General features: G+C 45.6%; 1 protein-coding gene across 5 annotated transcripts in view; it reads left to right on the forward strand.

Moving 5' to 3' along the window:
- Positions 1-17,500, forward strand: part of LOC139370315 (SH3 and PX domain-containing protein 2A-like) — a 126,703-nt gene that overhangs the window by 63,431 nt on the left and 45,772 nt on the right. For 2 of the 5 annotated variants that reach the window (XM_071109715.1, XM_071109714.1), the window contains exon 7: positions 12,737-12,781. The exons of the other annotated variants lie outside the window; for them this stretch is intronic. In XM_071109715.1, coding sequence (XP_070965816.1) covers positions 12,737-12,781 — 45 coding nt within the window. The remainder of the gene's footprint in view (positions 1-12,736; positions 12,782-17,500) is intronic. 5 annotated transcript variants of the gene reach the window in all.

Below are 17,500 nucleotides of genomic sequence, written 5' to 3' on the forward strand. Positions count from 1 at the left end.
TTATTGCGAAGTTAGCTAGGAGCTAGAAACTGGGTGATTGTGTCTATTAGCGCCATCTTATCCGTGCTATGTGCATCTTAAAGGGATAGCTCAACCAATATGTACATCTTAAAGGGATAGCTCAACCAAAATGTGCTTCTTAAAGGGATAGTTCAGCTGAAACCATGCTAATATTGGACTTCTATAGGTTTAGAAAATGCTAGCTAGCTAAGTAAGCGGTTGGTGACAGTGGCTAAATAAACAAAACAAAAGCATGGATTGCGCTCTGTTCTTGTCCATGGACTGCTTTCAGGGTAAGACCAATAGGACCAATAAGTAGATTCTTGTCATTTAGGTGAACTATCCCTTTTAATATCTCTCTTTCCCACACACAGAGGTTTGGAGAATGAAGGCAGAAGCACACATCAGACTTTTGCATGCATTTTTAAATAGAAAAGAGCAGGAAATGCTTTGTGGTTAATGATCAATGACATTTCCGTCCATTCTGAAGCCTAAAAGGCAACTTTTTGATAGTTTAGTAGTGGCTGACTGCCCATATCTACAAGCCAATATGATTTTCAGATTGTTTGTTATATTGCATGGTGAAATCAGGGTGCTTTGCAGTAATATTATACTGTAATGATACTGTACTGTCTTACTTTGTTTCCCATCTGTTTTTAAAATCAGTTCCAACATGCTTCAAGAACACAGAGTTGAATCAGAATGACTAATAGCAGTTAATCAAAGTCAATCTTCATTTGCTAAATGTAACCGACAAGTTGTTTGGAGCATAGAACACGAACCCAACGAACTTCCTTAAACTATCTGGTTCGCCAATTCCCCGAATGAGATCACATCTATTCGATTAAATCCTTTTTTTTCTTTACCAGAACCCTCATTTCATTTCCTTAGAAACTGACTGCTTTAAATGAGATATAAGACATTGGTGCCTTTTCCTCATCCACTTCCTGAGTGCTGATCTAGGATCAGTTTAGCTTTTTAGATCATACTGAGTGAGATTACATGGACAGCGAGGACCTGATCCTAGAACAGCACTCATCCTACAGATGTTTTATGAATTCAGGCCTTTTGTTTCGGCTGAGGAAGAGGTGGTTTGGTGTATCTGCAATGACAGTAAGATTAATGGTTTGAGATCTTAGCCGGTTGGCATCAGATCCAATGATCCCTTTGTGATTAAGTGGTTACTTTTGTCCATCTGTCTGTCAAGATTATGTTTTGTCTGGATGGACAGACAGTAAGTTCAGTAGTTCACCCATCTGACAGGTTCTTGCATATAAACATCAAACACGACAATAACACGGATACACTGATAGACAAGAACAGTCACACAAATGGGAAATACAAAACAATACAACTAAAGAATAATGTGTGTTGAGAGAGTGTGTGTGTGTGTGTGTGTGTGTGTGTGTGTGTGTGTGTGTGTGTGTGTGTGTGTGTCATGACCTGACAAGGGAAACTCTGTAACCTAGTTATAGCCTCAGGGTAATGTTCATTTCTGGTCAGGTCCAGTGGGCAGGAAAATTCCTAGCCTGCCCATTATGTTCAGGAATCCCATGATAGGCTGGTGCTGCTACATGTCCAATGGATATCGACCAATAATGGTATCTCTTTGCATTTGAAAGATAGTCTCGCCATATCTTCCCGACCCAGGATGTGAACTCGAAACTCTCTACATAAGAACACAGCATAATAAAGGTAAAATAAATAAATAGGTTCCCTGAACTTTAGACCTCATCACTGTTGTTCGTTCCTCAGCAGGAATCAACATAGGAGGGAGTGACTCTCTTAGCTGTATATTACAACCAGTAGTTAACATGAGGGACAGGGTTATAGTAGCACGCTACTGTAGTTTGTGGTGCGTTTCATTTGGATTTTTAGCTGCAGTATACGTCTAGAGATGACATAGTGTTAGCCTTCCCATAGACTCTGTTTACAGTATGGTCTGCATGGCTCCATGTCTGCAAACCACAAAATTGCATGGAGTTAGTTACAGCACATAGGCTACACCACTAACTGATTGTGACCTTTTCCAAGTTAATACTGATTCCTCTATTAACTTTGGATGTTTCATTCAGCTTTTACACAACATTCGTCCCTTTATACCAATTTGACATTTACTTTCTTCACTTATCAGCTTAATCTACATAGTGGGGGTTTAATCCTCATATTAAAACCCGAAACCTCCCCAGTCCAGATGAAGACCTCCGAGGTAATAAAGGCTACGAGGAAGATGAAGGTCAGAAGTGGATGGGAGGGGGTCCCCTCTTTCCCTCCCCGTCAGTTCTAGAGAGTTTCTGCCTTGCATGTGAAGGCCAGATGTAGTGAACAGAGGCTGCTTCCCAAATGCCGTCCTATTCCCTTTATAGTGCACTACTTTTAAGCAGGACTTGTAGGGCACTGGTCAAAAGTGGTTCGCTATGGAGAATAGTGTGCCATTTGGGATGCCAACCAGAGTGAATGTGGAGGCCAGGGGTTAAAAGAGAATGTCAGTCTGAATACAGTCCCTGGTCTAGTGTTTACGTGGCATCCCGCCTCAGATTCCAGCGTGATGTGGGGGGGTAACACAAGGAAGAAGACAACACCACATGGTTATGACAGCTCATCCACCCAAGAAACAACAAATGTAGTCATTCTTCCTGCCTCACTAGGACCTTGTCATTCTCTGCATTGAACCTCATCACACAGCTCTTTAAATGTCAGCGTATCATCCTTTGCTATTATCATCCTTTGTCTGTATGCCAAGATACAGCTGAATAATGTGCTTATAGAAAACACATAGCTAGGGCCCCCCGAGTGGCGCAGTCCTCTACACTGTATCGCGGTGCTTGAGGCATCACTACGGACCCCGGATTTGATCCAGGGTTCGTCTCCCGGTCCGCGACCCATGAGGCGGCGCACAATTGACCCAGTGTCACCCGTTTTGGCCGGTCAGGATGTCCTTGTCCCATTGCACTCTAGCGACTCCTTGTGGCGGTCGAGCGACTCCACGCTGACTTCGGTCGCCAGTTGCACAGTGGCTCTCGAACTTCGCCTCTCCCGAGTCTGTACGGGAGTTACAGCGATGGGACAACACTGTAACTACCAATTGGATATCACGGAAAAAGGGTGTAAAAAGTACAAAAACCTATAGCTCTTTCACCCAACATTGGCTGCAGTGAGTGCAGTCATAACGCAGTGCAGGGAGTGCAGTCATAACGCAGTGCAGTGAGTGCAGTCATAAGCCAGTGCAGTGACAATACAAGCAGACAGTCCAACAATGCCCAACATTAAGAGATATTTGCTCTTTATTGTAGTGGTTGGCTTGGAGAGAGTGTAGCTGCGTTTGCTTAGCTCTTGTGTCGGCCGAGATCTCTCCCAAAGAGAAATGAGAAAGATAAATGTTTTAGCAGCCAGATCCCACTGTGACTAAGTGACGTGACTCAAAACAGAAGGAGAGAGAGTGAGAATGGAGAGAGAGAACCAAACACAGTCCCAGTCTAAATAGAAAGAGGAAGAGGGTGGAGACATCAACTATACAGTGCCTTGCGAAAGTATTCGGCCCCCTTGAACTTTGCGACCTTTTGCCACATTTCAGGCTTCAAACATAAAGATATAAAACTGTATTTTTTTGTGAAGAATCAACAACAAGTGGGACACAATCATGAAGTGGAACGACATTTATTGGATATTTCAAACTTTTTTAACAAATCAAAAACTGAAAAATTGGGCGTGCAAAATTATTCAGCCCCCTTAAGTTAATACTTTGTAGCGCCACCTTTTGCTGCGATTACAGCTGTAAGTCGCTTGGGGTATGTCTCTATCAGTTTTGCACATCGAGAGACTGAAATTTTTTCCCATTCCTCCTTGCAAAACAGCTCGAGCTCAGTGAGGTTGGATGGAGAGCATTTGTGAACAGCAGTTTTCAGTTCTTTCCACAGATTCTCGATTGGATTCAGGTCTGGGTGATGAGCTGTGTTGCTTTTACGCCAAACATAACGTTTTGCATTGTTGCCAAAAAGTTCAATTTTGGTTTCATCTGACCAGAGCACCTTCTTCCACATGTTTGGTGTGTCTCCCAGGTGGCTTGTGGGAAACTTTAAACAACACTTTTTATGGATATCTTTAAGAAATGGCTTTCTTCTTGCCACTCTTCCATAAAGGCCAGATTTGTGCAATATACGACTGATTGTTGTCCTATGGACAGAGTCTCCCACCTCAGCTGTAGATCTCTGCAGTTCATCCAGGGTGATCATGGGCCTCTTGGCTGCATCTCTGATCAGTCTTCTCCTTGTATGAGCTGAAAGTTTAGAGGGACGGCCAGGTCTTGGTAGATTTGCAGTGGTCTGATACTCCTTCCATTTCAATATTATCGCTTGCACAGTGCTCCTTGGGATGTTTAAAGCTTGGGAAATCTTTTTGTATCCAAATCCGGCTTTAAACTTCTTCACAGCAGTATCTCGGACCTGCCTGGTGTGTTCCTTGTTCTTCATGATGCTCTCTGCGCTTTTAACGGACCTCTGAGACTATCACAGTGCAGGTGCATTTATACGGAGACTTGATTACACACAGGTGGATTGTATTTATCATCATTAGTCATTTAGGTCAACATTGGATCATTCAGAGATCCTCACTGAACTTCTGGAGAGAGTTTGCTGCACTGAAAGTAAAGGGGCTGAATAATTTTGCACGCCCAATTTTTCAGTTTTTGATTTGTTAAAAAAGTTTGAAATATCCAATAAATGTCGTTCCACTTCATGATTGTGTCCCACTTGTTGTTGATTCTTCACAAAAAAATACAGTTTTATATCTTTATGTTTGAAGCCTGAAATGTGGCAAAAGGTCGCAAAGTTCAAGGGGGCCGAATACTTTCGCAAGGCACTGTATATTCAGGCAAACGGCAAAAGAAGCACAATTGAAATTGACAAAAAACTAAACAAAAATGACCACAGATGACAACTGGTTTGATGCAGATTGTAAAATTATAAGGAAAAAACTTAGAACACTATCCAACCAAAAGCACAGAGACCGAAATAATGGTGAATTACGCCTTCATTACTGTGAGGCTTTAAAACTTTATAAACGTACACTCAGAACCAAACAAGCACAGTACAACAGCAAGCAGCTGACACTAATTGAGGAGTCCATAAACACACACAACTTCTGGCAAAATTGGAAAAAACTAAAAAAAATCAAAACAAGAGGAATTAGAGATACAAAATGGTGACGTACGGACAACCCATTTTAAAACACTCTTCAACACCGTTCAAATTGACACAAACGCAGAACAATGCCAAATTTGTGAGAAGTTGAATGGATTAGAAAAAGCTATAAAGGACAATCAAAATCCATTGGACTCCCCAGTTACTGACCAAGAGCTCTATAAGAAACTTCAGGCTCTCAAATTTAAAAAGGCATGCGGACCTGATGGCATCCTAAATGAGATGCTCAAACTCACTAGTGCAAAATTTCAATTGGCTATATTAAAACTGTTTAATTTGATCTTGAGTGTAGGTTATTTTCCTGACATCTGGAATCAAGGACTCATAACCCCAATCTTTAAGAACGGAGACAAATTTGACCCTAACAATTACAGAGGCATTTGTGTGAACAGTAACCTGGGGAAGGTTTTCTGTAGTATTATAAATGTAAGAGTTCTAAACTTCCTTAATAAGCACAATGTCTTGAGTAAAAGCCAAATTGGATGTATACCAAAACATTGCACAACTGATCATATTTACACCCTACACACCTTGATAGATAAACATGTCCACCAAAATAATACCAACATTTACGCTTGCTTTATCGACTTCCAAAAAGCATTTTATTCTATTTGGCATACCGGACTGTTCTACAAAGTTATTGAAAGTGGAGTAGGGGGTAAAACATATGACATAATTAAATCAAAGTATACTGGCAATAAGTGCAGCATTAAAATTGGCAAGAAAAGAACAGAATTCTTTAACCAGGTGCGGGGCCTTCGCCAGGGTTGCAATCTGAGCCCTGCACTCTTCAATATTTATATTAACGAATTGGCCACTATTCTAGAAAAAACCTCAGCCCCTGGTGTTAGTCTCCACAATTCAGAAGTTAAATGTCTACTCTTTGCAGATGACCTATGCCTGCTGTCACCCACAGCACATGGCCTACAGCAGAGCCTGGACTTGCTAGAGCAGTAAACCCCCTGGCAGTAAACCCCAAAAAAGACTAAAATAATTATTTTCCAGAGAAGATCCAGATCTCAAGGAACTAGACCAAAGTTCTCAATTGGTACACAATATATAGAGTACTGTACACACTACAATTACTTAGGTTTAAAAATAAGCTCAACTGGACACCTTAATGAGGCAGTGAATGAGCTGTGAGAGAAAGCACGCAGGGCCATTAAAAAGCTAATTCAAATTGAAATACCTATTAAAATTTGGCTAAAACTAATTGAATATGTCATTGAACCAATTGCACTTTATGGCAGCGAGGTGTGGGGTCCACTTGCAAAACAAGATTTCATCAAATGGGACAAACAACCCATTGAAACTCTGCATGCAGAGTTCTGTAAGATTCTCCTACATGTCCAGAGGAAAACTACTAACAATGCATGCAGGGCAGAATTAGGCCAATATCCACTAATAATAAAAACTAAAAAAAGAGCAATTCAGTTTTGGAAACATCTAAAATACAGTGACCCCCCCTCATATCATTACTAAGCCCTGCAATGCCAAGAGCTGAGCAAAGAAAAGAGTCCCCTCATCCAGCTGGTCCTGGGGCTGAGTTCACATACTTGTTCTACTAACCCACGGAAACCTCAGGACCAGAACATCCAATCAATCAGGATAAACCAAATTACAACACAGTCAAAACAAAACTATATTGCTTATTGTGAAACACAAACACAAACACATAGCAAAATGCTTTGTGAGTGTCATTTCCCCAAATTTGAAACCCTTATTCAAGGTTTCAAAGACCTCTCTGATGAGAGTAAGCTACCCGTCCTGTTGGGGGAGGACGCAGAGAGCTGTGGGTTGGCAGCGCACGACATTTCTGCCTGCCATAAGTTGAGGGACAGTGTCTGACAGACCAACCTGCACATGTACTCTACTGTATGCTTATTGATATTGTTGAATGTATGGTCATTTTGACCCTTGGTTATTGTTACTGTTGTCCCGCTGACAATTTTCACTCTCAGTTTTATTTATTTTTATATTGTAAATATCCAAAATAAGCTTTGGCAATATGTACATTGTTACGTCATGCCAATTAAGTGAATTGAATTGAATTGAATAGAGAGAGAGAGAGAGAGAGAGAACAATAGAGAGAGAGATAGAGAGATTGAGAGAGAGAGAGAGAGAGAGAGACAGAGAGACAGAGAGAGAGAGAGCGAGAGAGCAATAGAGAGAGAGATAGAGAGAGCGAGAGAGAGAACAATAGAGAGAGTGATCGAGAGAGAGAGAGAGAGACAGAGAGAGATAGAGAGAGACAGAGAGACAGAGAGAGAGAGAGAGAGAGAGAGAGAGAGATAGAGAGAGACAGAGAGACAGAGAGAGAGAGTGATAGATAGGAAACAGACCAGACTGCTAAACAGATGTAGCTTGAGCTATTTGGCCTCACCCCTCTCTCTGTCCACCCACATTCTGTGACTCCCAGCTGGGTGGGTTAGTGACTATTTTGTCACCACTAATGGCCGTTCCACGCCAGTATTTTGTCATCGCCACCGCCAGTGTTTGTCATTGCTAATGGTTAGCATCACTCTCGGTTTGGGATTGTCATTGTGATCAATGTGAGTGGTTGGTTCAAATTTGGGTGTCGACTCAATAATGGTTCGTAGTTATTTGCTGCTTCTAAACCGTAGTCTTGTCATTAGCAATGGCTGTCTTGTCTGTTATCCTTGCTTGTCATTGTGAATGGTTGTCTCACAGTTGGATACTGTGTCTTCACTGTTAACTGCTGTGGTCTCAATATTGGTTAGCCAGTACGTGTTGTTTCTAGCTGTTTTTCTAGTCTTGGCATTGGTTGACAAGTGGTTGTCACTTCTTTCCGGACACATCCTGATGTGTGTTGACAGCAAGCTCTGTGAGGTACCGTCACTAGGCACAGCATGCTAGAGTCTCTCTTTGGTTTGACTCACATGATTTTATGTTATGAAGGCATCTTGGAAATAGGACTTGTTATTTTGGCAACAAAATCCTCCAGACAGATTCCAACACTTAATGTGTTGTGACATCTGTTGCGAAATGTATTGTAATGTTTTTAAAATGGTCTATGACTGCCCTAACTTTGCTGGACACCAGGAAGAGTAGCTGCTGCCCTTGCATCTATTGGGGGATCCATAATAAATACAAATACAACTGAACTGCGACCAGACAAGCTGTCTCAATGTTTTTCAGTCATAACATATTTCACATTTTCTCTTCTCTGCTTGAAAGCTTCTAGTATAGAGTGATTGTAGGTGGAGGGATGAGTGATTACAGGGGGATGGATGAAAGAGAGCGAGAGAGACAGAGAGAAGGAGGGGGAGAGAGACAGAGAGAAGGAGGGGGAGAGAGAGACAGAGAGAAGGATGGGGGAGAGAGAGACAGAGAGAAGGAGGGGGAGAGAGAGACAGAGAGGAGGATGGGGGAGAGAGAGACAGAGAGAAGGAGGGGGAGAAAGAGACAGAGAGAAGGAGGGGGAGAGAGAGACAGAGAGAAGGATGGGGGAGAGAGAGACAGAGAGAAGGAGGGGGAGAGAGAGACAGAGAGAAGGATGGGGGAGAGAGAGACAGAGAGAAGGATGGGGGAGAGAGAGACAGAGAGAAGTAGGGGGGAGAGAGAGACAGAGAGAAGGAGGGGGAGAGAGAGAGAGAGAGAAGGAGGGGGAGAGAGAGACAGAGAGAAGGAGGGGGAGAGAGAGACAGAGAGAAGGAGGGAGTAGAGAGACAGAGAGAAGGAGGGGGGAGAGAGAGACAGAGAGAAGGGGGGGAGAGAGAGACAGAGAGAAGGAGGGGGAGAGAGAGACAGAGAGAAGGAGGGAGTAGAGAGACAGAGAGAAGGAGGGGGGAGAGAGAGACAGAGAGAAGGGGGGGAGAGAGAGACAGAGAGAAGGAGGGAGTATAGAGAGAGACAGAGAGAAGGGGGAGAGAGGCAGAGAGAAGGAGGGGGTAGAGAGAGACAGAGAGAAAGATGGGGAGAGAGAGACGGAGAGAAGGAGGGGGGAGAGAGAGACAGAGAGAAGGATGGGGAGAGAGAGACAGAGGGATGGAGGGCAGAGAGAGAGACAGAGAGAAGGAGAGGGGAGAGAGAGACAGAGAGACAGAGAGAAGGAGGGGGAGAGAGAGACAGAGAAGGATGGGGAGAGAGAGACAGAGAGAAGGAGGGGGGATAGAGAGACAGAGAGAAGGAGGGGGAGAGAGAGACAGAGAGAAGGAGGGGGGAGAGAGAGACAGAGAGAAGGAGGGGGGAGAGAGAGACAGAGAGAAGGAGGGGGGAGAGAGAGACAGAGAGAAGGAGGGGGGAGAGAGAGACAGAGAGAAGGAGGGGGGGAGAGAGACAGAGAGAAGGAGGGGGGAGAGAGAGACAGAGAGAAGGAGGGGGAGAGAGAGACAGAGAGAAGGAGAGGGGAGAGAGAGACAGAGAGAAGGAGGGGGAGAGAGAGACAGAGAGAAGGAGGGGGGAGAGAGAGAGACAGAGAGAAGGGGGGAGAGAGACAGAGAGAAGGAGGGAGTAGAGAGAGAGACAGAGAGAAGGGGGAGAGAGACAGAGAGAGGGAGGTGGGAGAGAGAGACAGAGAGAAGGAGGGGGGAGAGAGAGACAGAGAGAAGGAGGGGGGAGAGAGAGACAGAGTGAAGGAGGGGGGAGAGAGAGACAGAGAGAAGGAGGGGGAGAGAGAGACAGAGAAGGATGGGGATAGAGAGACAGAGAGAAGGAGGGGGGAGAGAGAGACAGAGAGAAGGATGGGGAGAGAGAGACAGAGAGAAGGATGGGGGAGAGAGAGACAGAGAGGAGGGAGTAGAGAGAGAGACAGAGAGAAGGAGGGAGTAGAGAGAGAGACAGAGAGAAGGAGGGAGTAGAGAGAGAGACAGAGATAAGGAGGGAGTAGAGCGAGACAGAGTGAAGGAGGGGGGAGAGAGAGACAGAGAGAAGGACGGGGGAGAGAGAGACAGAGAGAAGGAGGGGGGAGAGAGAGACAGAGAGAAGGAGGGGGGAGAGAGAGACAGAGAGAAGGATGGGGAGAGAGAGACAGAGAGAAGGATGGGGGAGAGAGAGACAGAGAGAAGGAGGGAGTAGAGAGAGAGACAGAGAGAAGGAGGGGGTAGAGAGAGAGACAGAGAGAAGGAGGGAGTAGAGAGAGAGACAGAGATAAGGAGGGAGTAGAGAGAGAGACAGAGAGAAGGAGGGAGTAGAGAGAGAGACAGAGAGCAGGGAGTAGAGAGAGAGACAGAGAGAAGGAGGGGGAGAGAGAGACAGAGAGCAGGATGGGGGAGAGAGAGACAGAGAGAAGGAGGGAGTAGAGAGAGAGACAGAGAGAAGGAGGGAGTAGAGAGAGAGAGAGAAGGAGGGGGGAGAGAGAGACAGAGAGAAGGAGGGGGGAGAGAGAGACAGAGAGAAGGAGGGGGGAGAGAGAGACAGAGAGAAGGAGGGGGGAGAGAGAGACAGAGAGAAGGAGGGAGTAGAGAGACAGAGAGAAGGAGGGGGAGAGAGAGACAGAGAGAAGGATGGGGGAGAGAGAGACAGAGAGAAGGAGTGGGGAGAGAGAGACAGAGAGAAGGAGGGAGTAGAGAGAGAGAGAGAAGGAGGGGGAGAGAGAGACAGAGAGAAGGATGGGGGAGAGAGAGACAGAGAGAAGGAGGGAGTAGAGAGAGAGAAGGAGGGGGGAGAGAAAGACAGAGAGAAGGATGGGGGAGAGAGAGACAGAGAGAAGGAGTGGGGAGAGAGAGACAGAGAGAAGGAGGGAGTAGAGAGAGAGAGAAGGATGGGGCAGAGAGAGACAGAGAGAAGGAGTGGGGAGAGAGAGACAGAGAGAAGGAGGGAGTAGAGAGAGAGAGAAGGAGGGGGGAGAGAGAGAGAGAGAGAGAGCCAGACAGCAACTAGCTTTTCCAAACATAATCTACTAAATCGATGACATTACGGGACAGATGGCTAATAAGTCGTTCCAAACAAAACCTGGAAATGAGTGACCTTAGAAAAGCTATTTGTCACCGCCACAAGTCCCTTAATTGCTGGGTAATGTGGACATTGTGGGGTTGGTGGAAGGAGCAAAAATGACCCACGCCATAACAGCAGGAGGGGAAAAGAAAACACAGTGACTGGAGTCTGCTCGGGTTAGTGGGCCATCATCAGAGAACCCTGAAAGGAATTAAGCATTGTGTGTGTGTGTGTGTGTGTGTGTGTGTGTGTCTCTTTCTGTGTGTGTGTGTGTGTGTGTGTGTCTGTGTGTGTGTGTGTCTGTGTCTGTGTGTGTGTATGCAACAGCGGGTCTCCACTCTCCAGTTAATATCAATCATATGTTAAGTGCTGCGCTGAAAGGAACGTCTCATCTTTCGCTAGCTGGGTTTAGTTTGGGGGGGGGGGGGGGGGGTGTATGTTAACTGGGGTTGAGCCGGCTGACCCGGGCCACAGTACAAGCCTCCCTGGGTGGACCAGCATCAATCTCCTCAGCTCTGTGCGACTCTGGAGAGAAAGAGAGAGAGAGGCTCTGACCTTTATTATATCATTTGAAAACTGAAAAGGATGTGGATTTTCCCTCACAGCGGGGGAGTGTGAGGGAATGGGGTGGAGGTGTGGTAGGGGTCGAGGGTCACAGGGTGGGGTAGAGGGACCTCCTGTGGTGTTCTGGCTTGGGTGGATTCCCTGCTGAAATTATTTCAAGGAGAATGTTCTACAATGTTTTCACGATAATGATATCCTACTATGCATTCGGTTGGGTCATTTTCCTTGTTCTCTGCAGGTTCCATGATGTTGTTGTTTCCCAACCCTTTATATTGCTTATGGTTGGTGTTTATGGCCGGCCCAGACAGCTCTAGTTTTGTCTGCGTGCCCAGGTGAAGGATGATTTCAGACAGCGCTTCCGAGAAGAGAAGGATAGTTTGGACAGGAAATTTGAAAATGTAAACCTCATTGATGACAATAGACACCCCTGCCTTGTCCCCCTCCTCTACCTTTTTTCCTATACCCTGTTTTCACAGATTTTGGTATAATGGACACACACACACTGACACACACACCCTGCTGACGTGTAACATTTAATTTCCTGACGAGATGGTGATGCCTGAGCTGTGTTTGTAGCGAGGAGCCTGCGAGGAGAGAGAACCCCCCACCCCCCCCTCTGACAATCCAGGACGGGATTGAGGGAGAGTGCGGGATGAAGGGAGGGGTGTGCCACGAAAATATGTGTCAGCCCAGGATCATGCGAGGCTATTTCTATTCTATTCTACTGTTACACTCTCAATTGCTACAGTATGTGCTGCTGAAGAAAGACAGCAGACATTTCTGCAATAACAGTCTTCTGTGATGGTCATATGCAGTGTATAACAACCACATGAAGATGGATTGAAGTACTTTCTGCAAAACACTGTGTTTTGATGTGAATCAGTGCTCTCTACCAGGGCAAAGATATTATATTTGGTTTGCGCTGTAGAGACTGTTCAGTTCCTGCTGTTTGTGATCAGGAGGGAATAACAGGAACAATATGATGTTGATGAGATGTTTGTGTGCTGAGCACCATGGACTGAATAACATCCCCTTTTCCTCTCTTCCTCCCTTTCTTCTCCTCTTCCTCGGGCCTACAGTGTGGATGTACGGCTTTACCGACAGTCCAAGGAAAGAGGCCTCAGGTAGTCCTACTTGTGTGTGTGGCACAGGAGGCTGGTGGTAGCTTGATTGGGGAGAACGGGGCTCGTGGTAATGCTGGGAGCGGAATCAGTGGAATGGTATCAAACACATCAAACACATGGCTTCCATGTGTTCGATGCCCTTCCATTTGCTCCGTTCCCAGACATTATTAAGAGCTGTCCTCCCTTCAGCAGCCTCCTGTGGTGCGTGGGTGGGGTGCATACGCTTGTGCCTCTGTGTGTGTCGCAACGCTGGTGTGTGTGTTGTGGTGGCTATGCTTTCTATAACCACATGCCCATTGGCTTTTCCAGTTTGTCCATTTTTTTTTGGGTGGGGGTGGGGGGGGGGGGGGGGGGGGGTGTTTCACTACTTTTGCTTCGCGTGCATGCACTGACTGTCACTGGTTTCTGTTTATTTCCTTACCCATCTGCTCAAGATCAACCGTTTATATTCTGTGTTACTTTACTGACTTTAATCTCTGCATCCCTATGGACCTGCCTGACTGGATGTCTGTCAAACATTCAATGCACTTTAAACACCTTGCCAAACACCTTGCCAAACTATAGCTGCCTGGCCACAGTGTGTTATACAGTACATTTTAAACCAGGAGTCTGGTTCTTTATGCTTGAGTTCAACATGTGGGTCTAAGATCATGGTGGTAAATTAACAACGATGAGAGACAGAGGGAGAGACAGAGGGGGGGGGGGGGGGGGAGAGAGAGAGAGACAAACAAAAAGAGACAAACAGAGAGAGAGAGGAGAGAGGCAAACAGAGAGAGAGAGAGAAACTAACGGGGAGAGAGAGGGAGAGAGAGTAAAACAGAGAGTGAGAGAGACAAACAGAGACAGAGAGAGAGAGAAACAAACAGAGAGAGAGAGAGACAAACAGAGAGAGAGAGAGAGAGAGAGAGAGAGAGAGACAAACAGAGAGAGAGAGAGAAACACACAGAGAGAGAGAGAGACAGAGAGAGACACACAGCGAGAGGGAGAGAGAGAGAGAGAGGAGAGAGACAAACAGAGATAGAGAGAGACAAACAGAGAGAGAGAGAGAGAAACAAACAGAGAGAGAGAGAGAGAAACAGAGAGAGAGAGAGAGGAGAGAGAGACAAACAGAGAGAGAGAGAGACAAACAGAGAGAGAGAAGAGAGAGACAAACAAAGAGAGACAAACAGAGAGACAAACAGAGAGAGAGAGGAGAGAGACAAACAGAGAGAGACAAACAAAGAGAGAGAGGAGAGAGACAAACAGAGAGAGAGAAGAGTGAGACAAACAGAGAGAGAGAGGAGAGAGACAAACAGAGAGAGAGAGGAGAGAGACAGAGAGAGAGAGAGAGAGAGAGAGAGAGAGAGAGAGAGAGACAAACAGAGAGAGAGAGAGAGACAAACAGAGAGAGAGAGAGAGACAGAGAGAGACACACAGAGAGACAAACAGCGAGAGGGAGAGAGAGAGAGAGAGAGGAGAGAGACAAACAGAGAGAGAGACAAACAGAGAGAGAGAGAGAGAAACAAACAGAGAGAGAGAGAGAGAGAAACAGAGAGAGAGAGAGAGAGAGAAACAGAGAGACAAACAGAGAGAGGGAGAGAGAGAGAGAGAGAGAGGAGAGAGAGACAAACAGAGAGAGAGAGAGAGAGAGAAACAGAGAGACAAACAGAGAGATTGAGAGGAGAGAGACAAACAGAGAGAGAGAGAGACAAACAGAGAGAGAGACAGAGAGAGACAAACAGAGGGAGAGATAGCGAGAGACAAACGAACAGAGAGAGAGAGAGACAAGCAGAGAGAGAGACAAACAGAGAGACAAACAGAGAGAGAGAGAGAGAGACAAACAGAGAGACAAACAGAGAGAGAGAGAGAGACAAGAGGGAAAGAGGAGAGAGACAAACAGAGAGAGAGAGAGAGAGAGAGAGAGAGAGAGACAAGAGGGAGAGAGGAGGGAGACAAACAGAGAGAGAGAGACAAACAGAGAGAGACAAACAAAGAGAGAGAGGAGAGAGACAAACAGAGAGAGACAAACAGAGAGACAAACAGAGAGAGAGAGGAGAGAGACAAACAGAGAGAGATAAACAGAGCGAGATAGAGAGAGACAAACAAACAGAGAGAGAGAGAGAGACAAACAAACAGAGAAACAAACACAGAGCGAGAGAGAGAGAAACAAACAGAGAGACAAACAGAGAGAGAGGAGAGACAAACAGAGAGATAAACAGAGAGAGAGGAGAGAGACAAACAGAGAGACAAACAGAGAGAGAGAGAGACAAACAGAGAGATAGAGAGAGACAAACAAACAGAGAGAGAGAGAGAGACAAACAAACAAACAGAGAGAGAAACAGAGAGAGAGATAGAGAGAGACAAACAGAGAGAGAGAGACAGAAACAGAGAGAGAGAGAGAGAGAGACAAACAAACAGAGAGAGAGAGACAAACAGAGAGACAGAGGAGAGAGACAAACAGAGAGAGAGTCAAACAGAGAGAGATAGAGAGAGACAAACAGAGAGAGAGAGAGAGAGAGAGAGAAACAGAGGGAGAGAGGAGAGAGACAAACAGAGAGAGAGACAAACAAAGAGAGAGAGGAGAGAGACAAACAGAGAGAGACAAACAGAGAGACAAACAGAGAGAGAGAGGAGAGAGACAAACAGAGAGAGATAAACAGAGCGAGATAGAGAGAGACAAACAAACAGAGAGAGAGAGAGAGACAAACAGAGAGAGAGACAAACAAACAGAGAGAGAGACAAACAAACAGAGAAACAAACACAGAGCGAGAGAGAGAGAGAAACAAACAGAGAGACAAACAGAGAGAGAGGAGAGACAAACAGAGAGATAAACAGAGAGAGAGGAGAGAGACAAACAGAGAGACAAACAGAGAGAGAGAGAGACAAACAGAGAAATAGAGAGAGACAAACAAACAGAGATAGAGAGAGAGACAAACAATCAAACAGAGAGAGACGGGGGGGGGGCGGTTTCACTACTTTTGCTTCGCGTGCATGCACTGACTGTCACTGGTTTCTGTTTATTTCCTTACCCATCTGCTCAAGATCAACCGTTCATATGCTGTGTTACTTTACTGACTTTAATCTCTGCATCCCTATGGACCTGCCTGACTGGATGGCTGTCAAACATTCAATGCACTTTAAACACCTTGCCAAACACCTTGCCAAACAATAGCTGCCTGGCCACAGTGTGTTATACAGTACATTTTAAACCAGGAGTCTGGTTCTTTATGCTTGAGTTCAACATGTGGGTCTAAGATCATGGTGGTAAATTAATGACGATGAGAGACAGAGGGAGAGACAGAGGGGGGGGGGGGAGAGAGAGAGAGAGACAAACAAAAAGAGACAAACAGAGAGAGAGAGGAGAGAGGCAAACAGAGAGAGAGAGAGAGAGAAACAAACGGGGAGAGAGAGGGAGAGAGAGTAAAACAGAGAGTGAGAGAGACAAACAGAGACAGAGAGAGAGAGAGAGAGACAAACAGAGAGAGAGAGAGAGAGAGAGAGAGAGACAAACAGAGAGAGAGAGATAAACACACAGAGAGAGAGAGAGACAGAGAGAGACACACAGCAAGAGGGAGAGAGAGAGAGAGAGGAGAGAGACAAACAGAGATAGAGAGAGACAAACAGAGAGAGAGAGAGAGAAACAAACAGAGAGAGAGAGAGAGAAACAGAGAGAGAGAGAGAGGAGAGAGAGACAAACAGAGAGAGAGAGAGACAAACAGAGAGAGAGAAGAGAGAGACAAACAGAGAGAGACAAACAGAGAGACAAACAGAGAGAGAGAGGAGAGAGACAAACAGAGAGAGACAAACAAAGAGAGAGAGGAGAGAGACAAACAGAGAGAGAGAAGAGTGAGACAAACAGAGAGAGAGAGGAGAGAGACAAACAGAGAGAGAGAGGAGAGAGACAGAGAGAGAGAGAGAGAGAGAGAGAGACAAACAGAGAGAGAGAGAGAGACAAACAGAGAGAGAGAGAGAGACAGAAAGAGACACACAGAGAGACAAACAGCGAGAGGGAGAGAGAGAGAGAGAGAGGAGAGAGACAAACAGAGAGAGAGACAAACAGAGAGAGAGAGAGAGAGAAACAAACAGAGAGAGAGAGAGAGAGAAACAGAGAGAGAGAGAGAGAGAGAGAGAGAGATACAAACAGAGAGACAAACAGAGAGAGGGAGAGAGAGAGAGAGAGAGAGAGAGGAGAGAGAGACAAACAGAGAGAGAGAGAGAAACAGAGAGACAAACAGAGAGAGAGAGAGGAGAGAGACAAACAGAGAGAGAGAGACAGAGAGAGACAAACAGAGGGAGAGATAGCGAGAGACAAACAAACAGAGAGAGAGAGACAAGCAGAGAGAGAGACAAACAGAGAGACAAACAGAGAGAGAGAGAGAGACAAACAGAGAGACAAACAGAGAGAGAGACAGAGAGAGAGAGAAACAAGAGGGAGAGAGGAGAGAGACAAACAGAGAGAGCGAGAGAGAGAGAGAGAGAGAGAGAGAGAAGAGGGAGAGAGGAGAGAGACAAACAGAGAGAGAGAGACAAACAGAGAGAGACAAACAGAGAGAGATAGAGAGAGACAAACAAACAGAGAGAGAGAGAGAGAGACAAACAGAGAGAGAGACAGAGAGACAAACAGAGAGAGAGAGAGACAAACAGAGAGACAAACAGAGAGAGAGAGACAGAGAGAGAGACAGAGGGAGAGAGGAGAGAGACAAACAGAGAGAGAGACAAACAAAGAGAGAGAGGAGAGAG

This window comes from Oncorhynchus clarkii, chromosome 17, assembly GCF_045791955.1.
Source record: "Oncorhynchus clarkii lewisi isolate Uvic-CL-2024 chromosome 17, UVic_Ocla_1.0, whole genome shotgun sequence".
Lineage (NCBI taxonomy): Eukaryota > Metazoa > Chordata > Actinopteri > Salmoniformes > Salmonidae > Oncorhynchus > Oncorhynchus clarkii.